Here is a 10,967-nt window from a genome sequence, read left to right as displayed (position 1 = left end):
TTATGTCTCATTGACTTGAACCCTCGTTACTATTGCTATGAGCGTTTTCTTTCATAGTGAAATCCCATTATTTCATTTTCCTTGGTAACATTTTTTTAAATCCAATCATTGTCATTTATCTCAAGTAGTTTCCTATAATTTTTTACGATAAATATTTTAATTACCAACTGTTATATCATACAATAGAGTATTCTCTTCCTAACCTTATTATTTCCAAATCTAGATTCTACAATGCACTTTTTATATTTTGTTAAGAATTTTCCTTATTCTCCTACTTTTCATAAGCTGAATTTGCAGTTTGAATGATTTATTTAAATTAGTATTTTATTTTATATTCAACTTCATATATATATATATATATATATAACTTACTAAGTGATCGTATAATTTTTATACACGAGATATCTAAAGATAAACACTAATTTAAAATATGGGATCTAAAATTAAACTCGTTTTCTTTTGAATTTCAACTGCAAATTTGAATACTTTGACAGAAGGAGATGAGTATAAATTAATGGCAAAAGACATCAATATTGACCATCAACGGACTCTCTTTACTCCTGAAAAGATTGAAATATTAATTAATTCCAGTAATTCTTTGTAGCATGCATGGGCCGAGTGATTCACATTCTTCTTTCAGTCATGGCTATGGCCACGCATTTTTATGCAGTTTTCACCTATCCCACGTCTCCACCCACCATGCGCCTCTTCTTGCAGTCGCCACAACAGGTAATCACCAAATTTAATTTAATTTCTAAGATGCAAGAATTAAGAGAGACAAAAATTGATTTTAATTTTCATGCATCCAAGAAAATATATAAGTAATCCAGTTTTGCGAGTTAGATCCGCCAGAAACAGGGCGGTCGATCCCGACGACCGTTTCTTGTCCAAAGAGTACCGTATAACATTATTTTTTAATTTTTTGGAGAACATTACCATATGACATTATTCATTACCTATGTTTCATACATTAATAATGAATATGAAGAGAGGAGAGGGTGCAGGTCCGAATATCGTTGAGTGGTAAGAAGCACATGAGAATATCATGGACAACGTTGTTCCCTACTCCGGCAATTGTGTACTATGGTACGTCTTCCGGGAATTACAGTTTGTCAGCAAAGGGGAGTACTAATATGTATCACTATCTAAGGTACACTTCCGGGGAGATACACGATGTCGTCATTGGCCCCTTGAACCCAGACACGTTGTATTACTATCGTTGCGGCATTAAGTTTTCTCCAGAGTTCACCTTTAAGACTCTACCATCACCATTTCCAATCAAGTTCGCCGTTGTAGGTAACAATACAAAATTAAACAAGATGGGTTATTTGCTATGCTTTCATCATGCTTGAAGCATTGCTTTTTTTTTTTTTGCAAAATATTGCATAAAATATTAAAATTTAGATTTTACAGATAGTCGAATCATATCAGGTTGAAAATTTTACTCTTTACAAATTTATTTTGATAATTTTGTCCTGTAAGTTGAAAACTTTACACATTAAGCACAAAAATAGATGAAATTTAATTACTACAATGACTGGAAAAATCCGATCGTAAACTCACATAAGCACTTGTCCAGCTATTTTAGTGAATTTCGATTATTCTTTGTCCTCAACATTTGAAAATTTTAAAATTAGAGGACAAAATGACTGTTGTGTCCTAATTTTCACCCATTTAATTTTTGGTGTTACATGCTGGTGCTACACCCACTGAATCAGCTACTTGAAGAATTTCTCATATTTGTGTGTATCAGTATAAAATAATGCTGGCGATTGATACATTATAAACTACTGGAACAGGTGATCTCGGACAAACACAACGGACGAGTTCTACACTCGAACACATTGAGAAGTCAAATTACGATCTGTTGCTATTGCCAGGAGACTTGTCGTATGCAGACATGTACCAGCCGAGGTGGGATACTTTCGGGCACTTCGTGGAGCCACTGGCCAGCAAGAGGCCATGGATGGTCACAGAAGGAAACCACGAACGAGAGAGAATCAGAGGGATTTATCGCAAGAGTTTTACATCTTACAATGCAAGATGGGTTATGCCTTACGAGGAGTGCGGTTCGCCTTCAAACTTGTATTACTCTTTCAAGGCTGGCGGCGTTCATGTCCTAATGCTCGGCTCATACGCCAATTTCGAACCTGGTTCCAACCAGTACCGTTGGCTGCAGGCCGATTTGCGCAAGGTTGATAGGAGAACAACACCGTGGCTCATTGCTGTTGTGCATGCGCCATGGTACAATTCTAATGAAGCACATCAAGGAGAGTATGCGTCTTTTGGCATGAAGAAGGCCATGGAAGATGTGCTCTATAGAGCTCGTGTCGATGTCGTTTTTGCAGGCCATGTCCATGCCTATGAACGATTCGTAAGCCGTTACTAATGTTGCATTTCTAATTTCATACAGAGAGTTACAGATTGTTATAACTAAGATCATACTTTTTTCCGACTTATTACTACTACACATGGATTAGGTACGAGTGTACAAGGATCAGGCCAACGAGTGTGGTCCGGTGTACATAACGTCAGGGGCCGGAGGCAATCATGAAGGCCTTGCTCTAAGGTAACTTTAATCACTCAAACTCATAATGCAAAAATTAGTGGATAGATTCAACTCGTGTCGTTTTCGTCAACAGGTTTTTGGAGCCACAGCCAAAGATATCTGCTTTCAGGGAGGCAAATTTCGGGCACGGACAGTTGTCGGTACTAAACGCAACCCATGCTGTGTGGACATGGCATAGAAACAAGGAAGACATTGCTGTTGCATCTGATAATGTCGTATTGAGGAGCCTTGCAACTGTCCCAACTTGTTACAAATCACGAATACATGGACTGAATTGGAACACATGAGTCAAAATACTGATCATATCTAGATAATACTGAGTGAAGTGATCAATTAATTTGTTGTCAACGGTCTTGATTGGTTAAGTCTTTCTTCTGGTGTAATGTAGGTGTAGGACTCGATCCTTTTCCTAGATCAGAGTAAAATGGATTCTCAGTTGGGCTGGGCTGGGCTAGCCGACATATGACATCGAAGCCTTCATTTTATAGGCTTGGACTTCTTTGGGAATGGACTGGGCCAAGATTGGACATAGGAAAGCCCAGGAACGGCCCAGTCAAAGTTGCACATTATAGCCCATACCCACAGTTTCGCAGGGACAATATCAACGGTTTCCTTTTTTACGACTCCAATCTTGTGACACAATATTTTATCTATGAACCCAGATCAAAATTACTTATCAACGAATATTCATTATTAATCTAAATCAATCTTATAGTAAATATAATTGGACCTATTTCACAATCAGTTGCTTCAGATTCTTACATAACAAAGGTATAAACTCATTTCATGAGGAATTAATACTAATAATGTTGGATTCAAATCATATTACGTAGTAATAATCATTAGGTTGAAAGGCCATCTATCCCAATATAGAAGCAGATATCATGTTTCAGACACAATATAGATCAACAAGTGCATAAGAAAAACCGACAAAGTAAAGAGATGATGTGCGAAAAGCATGCACGTAAATATAGGCAAAGCCGTGTTGGCAGCATTAATCCTGCAACGGATTGCCGCCCGTAAAGACTTTTAAGGCAAGGATTCCTGTGTTGTCCTTTTTGTCTGTAACCTCTGTTTTCTCTCTCCAGTTCACACAACTGTTTTTATACCATATATAGCCGCAAACTTCACTCTCAAAAATTCTCTACTCTTCTTTCCTTTTCACTTCTCATCTTCCTCTTTTTTTCTTTTTGTTTTGGGTTTTCTGGGTATGGCCTCCAACTGCTTGGTTTTGTTATTAGTTTTTGCGGTAGCCATTGATGTTTGCGCCGCTGAATACCGCCGGCCGCCGCCGCGGAGGTCCCTTTCAGGGCTACTCTTTAAACAACTTGATGAAATTGATCCCACTTCTCCACAACAGGTAAAAAATCTACGTTTATGATCTCTTCTAGTGATTGTTTTTCTTGCATTGATTTTCGTGTCGCCATAGATTCATTTACACACTTCTCTCTCTCTCTCTCTTGCAGCAATCATTGGCTGTTACTTGTGTTGTGCATTCTGTTTTTGGTTTGGGCAATCTTTGTGTTTCTCAACCTTGTAATTAATGATTTTGTGTGTGTAATTACTTGGGATTACGTTATTATTGCGAATTTGCTTGAGCATATTACATCAATTTGTAATTGGACAGGCTTCCTAATTTTCTCGAATTATATCTAATATCGGATCTTGGTCGTGGCCCTAAAATCCTGATGAACTTGTGTTCCATTGCATATTGATTTAATTGTTTTATTACACTGTTAATGATTAATTTCTGCATCTTGTTGAAAGCAAGCACACCAACTTAGGGGGAGGTTGAACTAAAAACAACAAACTTGAGCTTCCTTAACATGTATGATACTAGTGTACTTTGATAAGTTGATGTAACAATTTTTATCCTCGAAGGTATTAATTAATCCCTGATAAACAAGCATGGGTTCTGATGCTTGCAGGTGCACATATCTCTGAGCGGTGAGAACCACATGAGAATATCATGGATTACTTCTGATCCAACCCCATCAGTTGTTTACTACGGTACGTCTCCGGGAGCTAGTACTTCCTCCGCCAACGGAACTACCAATATGTACCACTATGTAACATATCGCTCGGGAGAAATACACAACGTGGTCATCGGTCCTTTGAAGCCAAACACGGTGTATTACTACCGTTGTGGTCTGAGTTCTTCGATGGAGTTCAGCTTCAAAACTCCACCATCTCTGTATCCTATCAAATTTGCAATCGTAGGTAGAGACAATCAATCATATATAGATAGTGATATATACATTTTTGTTTGTGTCTGTCTGCGTGCTTTCTCATATGTCTGTTTATTGCAGGTGATCTTGGGCAAACTGAGTGGACAAGTTCGACCCTTGACCACATTGCGAAATCAAACTATGATGTATTGCTATTGCCGGGAGATTTGTCTTATGCTGATATGTACCAACCATCTTGGGACACTTTCGGGCAGTTGGTACAGCCACTAGCCAGCAACCGGCCGTGGATGGTTACACAAGGCAACCACGAAGTCGAGAAAATCCCAGCCGTCCATCATGAGAGCTTTACATCATACATTGCAAGATGGTTTATGCCTTATGAGGAGAGTGATTCATCTTCAAACTTATACTACTCCTTTGAAGTGGCTGGTGTTCATGTCATCATGCTGGGATCTTATGCTGATTTTGGGCCCGAATCAGATCAGTACCGTTGGCTGCAGGCTGATCTGAGGAAGATAGATCGGAGAAAAACTCCGTGGCTAATTGCTCTCATACATGCACCATGGTACAATTCTAATGAAGCGCATCAAGGAGAGCACGAGTCTGTTGGCATGAAGACATCCATGGAGGATTTGCTGTACCGTGCCCGTGTGGATGCCATTTTTGCAGGGCATGTCCATGCCTATGAGCGCTTTGTAAGCCATATTTCTTCAATTTGCACACTTATAGAGTACTTGTAATTGATCCAAAGTTATGAATAGTACTTTAGAAAATGGATTTCTAATGATTGAAAACGACCTCTAACTAACTATCATTTTTCTAAAATCTCACCTAATTCTCAACTCCCTTGTCAAGCCATATATATTTAAATATTTCACTTTAATTAGGTGCGTGTCTACAAGAATCAAGCCGACGAATGTGGTCCCGTGCATATAACCATTGGGGATGGAGGCAATCGCGAAGGTCTTGCTATGAGGTAGTTATTTGTCTACGGGATATGAATCAACTGTAGACATATTATTGTCATTTTCTTAATAAATTGCGCGTTATGGTTGCCAGGTTTATGGATCCACAGCCAAGAATATCTGCATTTAGGGAACCAAGTTTTGGGCATGGGCATCTGAACATAGTAAATGCAACCCATGCTCTATGGACATGGCACATAAACGACGACAATGTTGCGGTTGCATCTGATGAGGTCTGGTTGAGAAGCCTTGCATCTGTCTCCGCTTGCTCTTAAATTTTGAATCAAATGAATAAATGTTTGCAACACTATTACCGCTTATATAACCGGTTCCTAGTTTGCTTGATACATTGTTAATGTCGACCAAAATGCATAAAAAGAAAACAAAACAAAACATTATCAAAGTAACATATAGACCAACATCCTTCGTGAACTCTGATTCATAAAATTTTAATCGTGAAACTTCAACCTCATGATTTAAATAAAATTCGACGGGCCTCTCGCCTACATTACTATAATTTGGGATTGGGCTGGGGTTGGGGCTGGGGCTGGGGCTGGGCTACTACATCCATTGGGCAAAGAAAAAGAAGGGATAGATTGAGATTGAGAATGGTTAAGAAAAGAGGGGAATATTCCTAAGTTATGATATTTTGGAAAAGGGAAGCAAGTACAAAAAGTAGGATGGTGTAGTGAAGTGTATAATGATGAAAGAAACGTCGCCAACCTCAACCTCTCCATATTCACAAACTTATTGAGTTGTGTTGTGGTCCAAAATTTCATCGCCACTGCACTCTTGGCCTATGGGAGCTAATTGCTACTTATTACTTACAACTCCAAAATTTACTCTTTTATCCTACCAACAACAAACTATGTATGCATCGTCTCTTGTTGATCAAACGAAATCAGACCCACAACCTCCATCATTTCTTGAACTAGTCAGAAATCTGTGGCATGGCGTTGTTGGAAAAATTTCACTTTGGTGTAATCAAACAATATTTTGAAATATAATAATCGAATTTAGAAATTAAAAGCAATAAAAGTCATTGTTGGATTTTGGCTCATGACCCAACCCACCAAAGCCTCTCACTTGGATGGTGGCCCACTTGTTGCCTGACCCATTACCCAACCCAACCCATTGACCCGACCCACATCCCGACCCGGCTACTTAATCCTAACCCTTATCACTTTCCCCCTCATTTTTTGTATTAGCCGTTGTTTTCTCTCTTCATCTTCCCCATCACTCTCTCTCTCTCCCTTGTTTCTCTAAACTACCAATCCTCCACCGCCTTCATCTTCAATTTCTGACCACTATAAAATCCTCACCCTCTTTTCTGGTTTGATTAAGAACCTGAGTAGAACAAGAACAAACTGAAACCTTTCTTCGTGAAATACTTTGTGAGATTATTTTATGTGTGTGAAAGAAACTCCTTAATGGAATTTTGAGCGATTCTAAATGAAGTTTAAGTGATCTCTTTGTGGGTCTATGTCTTGATGGCTTTGTGGGTTTTGCAACCATGAGGATTGCCGGCCGGTGGTGGCGCTTGGGCATTTAGTTACCGGATCTGGCTCCTGAGCCAGTTATTTTTATTGCTTTCATATTGTATATTTTATCTGTTATTCATTCTTTATTTATTTGTAAATTATTGAATAAGGGATTTTCCAAATCATCATTATCTCTGTAATTGTTGTGTAATTTGGGCTCATCACTTTGAGTATAAATTCCCAACAACCATGTTGAAACAAATAACATATAACAATTAGAAATGCAATTTAAGACAAGTAAATTAAATAGTAAACTTACAACGAAAAATTGTATCGTAACATTCTTAGTCCAATGATAATCATAAATTTAATCGAATTGCAGCATTCACTGCTTGCTTTGAAGAAAATATACGTCTCATATAAGTAGGACATCGGTACAATGTAATTTCTCCCAAAATAAGATGATTATAGTTCTTTTAATTTTAACATTATATCAAAGTACACATCAATCAAATACTCAAAAACTTGTCATTGAAACAAAAAAAAAAAAAAAACTCAAATTATGAAAAATTGAGGGAAATAGGCCAAGAGAGAGAGTGAGGGGTAGAGGAAGAGTTAAGGTGTTAGTGTGTAGTATTGTATTAAAGTTGAGAAATGGGTAGCCTTTCACAGGCATGCCCAATTCTCACCACTTAATGCCTTCAATTTCCTAGCGTAACAGCCAACCATTAACGGCTAACATTGAAGCAGCAATTCAAAGAATTTTCAGTTTCCGGTTGATATAACTTGAAATCTGAACCTGAATTTTAGTTTTTAAAATCAGATTTTAATTTCAATTGTTAAAATAAAATCCAAATATTTTTACTGCAAAAATATATATTTTGAGACTAAGTTATTTGCCCAACACACAATACTCAAAGCCAAGTTGCATGCATATGAGGCACCCCCATATTCACTCTAATCTTTATAACATTTTAAGCTTAAATTTAGACTTGAACTTAAATAAAGAGTTTATTATACTAATAAACTTCCTATATGGGATAATAAAAATATGAGTGTATAATACTCACCCCCAACACCTAATATATTTATCAAATCTAATCATTATCCGATGATTTTTCTGTGTGGGACAAACATTTCTCTCTTATTTTCTCAACCTAATTCATAGATTTCATGTATTAATTAAAAATCACAACAGGTATATCATGTAATTGTAACTATTCCCGTTATATTCAAACATAAGTGAGCATAGTTGATTTTGTGTTTGTTAATTATACATAGTATGAGGAGGCAGAGTTTGCCAACTATGGTGCATGGCTAGTGCTCTTTCAGATTCATACTTATTTGAATAAACTCTGTGAGATGCATCTGATACTAGATGAACTTTTTAAGTTGAAAAATATAATTAAAAATCAAGAATTTTGTCTTGATTATGAAATCCCTGTACTCATTGGTATAGTTGGATGTGAAAGACATCTATTGTTTAGAGAAAATCTGTGCTTTTTTAATTCATTGTGTATATCTTTTCAAGATAATATTTTTTTCCTAAAAATAAAAAAAAAAAAGAATAGATAAGATGGGTGAAAAATATGGGAAAATTGCATAAATTATTTTCAAAAATAGAAAAAGAAAAAAGAACATTCTTCTTTTTTCTTTTTAATAACTTGTCAAACTCGGAAAAAATAAGCCTCATTTGACTTGAATTTTCAAATTCAAAGGAGACTAGTAATTAATCTCTTTCTTTCATATGATTTGACCAATTGTAATATTTTGACCAGAACTAAAATCAAGATAAATTTTTTATTAATCATAGCAGAAATTCAAAATTTTGTTTTGATTTTATTCAGTCAAGGATAGACAGCATCGAATTACCATAATTTTAAAGGCATAACCATTTATGATATCGAGAATAATATATTTTTTTCATTACAGTGCCACTTGGGTCCATCTCGTTATTACAAATTTACACTTGGAAATCCCATAATGATAAAATTAAAATTACAATCAATTAATATATATGTGAAGTGATAAATTTAGAATGAGCAGTTAGTATTAATAGAGAAGGTGGGGCTGGAAAATGGTGAGTTTAGAAAAGAGAATGGTTAAGTTGAAAGTTTGGTGATTAAGGTTGGTGGGTAGGATTGTTGGCAGTTTGGTTGCTGATGTGCCCAAAATTCATAATTTATCCAAGTGTTGAAAATAATTAAGGCATTCATAATGTTGGAGGAAAGGTAGACAATAAACATGCCCATACAAAAAGTTGATCCCCCATTCAAATCTTTTTTCTTCAACATTTCCAATTACTATAAACTAATACCTACTACCCCTCCACAATTTCTAAACTCACAATTATTTTAATCATTCTAATTAAAAAAATATTTATATATAGGATTTTAATCATTCTAATAAAAAATATTTCTGTACGATTTATTATATTATTTAATTTATTTTAAATATAAAGATTGATTCAATATATCAATAATTCAAATAATTAATTTTTTGGGAATTTTATATACATATGTATAATAAGAATGATTGATTATTATTTAGTGAAAGAATGAGGGGTTGGGGGGGGGGGGCTCTGAATCCAATCCAGTGCAGTCTTGACCACCAGACTAAAAGTCTACTCAGCAGGTCAGAAGATCAAAATGGAAAAAGGAAGTTGAGAAAAATTGATCTCGGGTGGGGCCTGGGGTGGGGGTGGTCCCCATCACAATGAGTGGGGCCATATTAATTTATAGTAGTAGTAGTAGTAGTACTCCTAAGATTGTAAGCTCACGTGTAGGGTTCAATGCACCATCATGTAATTCCATCATTAGCCTTGCAGGCATTTGTTATTATTATTATGTGAAATCATTAGAATTTACCTCAGAAAAGTGGGGTGGGGGGTTGCAATTGTTGATGAGATCACTGCATGGGCTGCTCCTCTTCCTCTTCCTCTTCCTCCTCCTCTTCCTCCTTCAACCAAATAAAGTTATTTCACATTCAATTCCCCCCACACCACATGTAACAATAATGCCCAATCCCATTTGCACGGCTCTACTCCGCCTAATCCTAATTATGTCTTTACCGCGTAACCATTTTTTCTTTTATTTAAATCAAGTTTGATCAGATTAAATTAATTATAAAATAAATATAATAATACACTTGTTATATAATTGATCAATTTTTCACTAATTATACTATAAATATATTATACTTGTTATATAATTAATTTATGTAATTATATTTGGGTGGAGGTGGGGGACGCGAAAGGTAAAGAAGGCAATGGTAATGTGGGGGATGGGGGGTGAATAATTGTAGTGATTTTACAGGCAATGCAGATTATGATGGGTACTCAATGGAGAAGAATGAATGGTTGATGGGCATATGGGCATCCAAAGGAAGGGATGGATTGATAATTAAGTGGCCTACATTCCTGAGACAAGAATACAAATACAGTTTTCATCCTAAATAGCTTGAATCATGAACCAAACCAACCTTTTTGGTTAAAGTGTGGGTTCACGACCACGACCATGACCCCGACCCTGACCCTCCAAATGGCTGCGAAAAAAAAGTGCAAAACACAAATAATAATTTCAATTAATTAAGAGGGGGTACTGGCCACTGGGTGTGAAGAATTGAGGCCATAATTAGTAGGCTTTCGCCATCATTTGGATTTTCAGACCTAATTTATTACAAAAGAATCCCATCAACATATTCTTAACCCCCCCCCCCCCCCCCCCCCCCCACCCCCCACTCCAAACCCTTCCCTAATTTCACC

The 10,967-nt window shown here is 36.5% G+C and overlaps 2 protein-coding genes across 2 annotated transcripts; both read left to right on the top strand.

The window, feature by feature from the left end:
- Window positions 1,008-2,856, top strand: LOC105174215 (probable purple acid phosphatase 20). The gene is made up of 4 exons (XM_011096240.1): window positions 1,008-1,296; window positions 1,800-2,374; window positions 2,481-2,569; window positions 2,643-2,856. The coding sequence occupies exons 1-4, from the start codon at window positions 1,035-1,037 to the stop codon at window positions 2,854-2,856; spliced, it is 1,140 nt and encodes a 379-aa protein (XP_011094542.1). The 5' UTR covers window positions 1,008-1,034.
- On the top strand, window positions 3,622-6,070 carry LOC105174083 (probable purple acid phosphatase 20). Its single transcript, XM_011096065.2, has 5 exons — window positions 3,622-3,929; window positions 4,498-4,789; window positions 4,879-5,453; window positions 5,646-5,734; window positions 5,818-6,070. Exons 1-5 carry the CDS (start codon window positions 3,780-3,782, stop codon window positions 5,996-5,998), a joined length of 1,287 nt encoding a protein of 428 aa, XP_011094367.1. The 5' UTR covers window positions 3,622-3,779; the 3' UTR covers window positions 5,999-6,070.

This window comes from Sesamum indicum, linkage group LG11 (assembly GCF_000512975.1).
Source record: "Sesamum indicum cultivar Zhongzhi No. 13 linkage group LG11, S_indicum_v1.0, whole genome shotgun sequence".
NCBI classification, from domain to species: domain Eukaryota; kingdom Viridiplantae; phylum Streptophyta; class Magnoliopsida; order Lamiales; family Pedaliaceae; genus Sesamum; species Sesamum indicum.
This window is presented reverse-complemented; position numbering and strand designations above follow the sequence as displayed.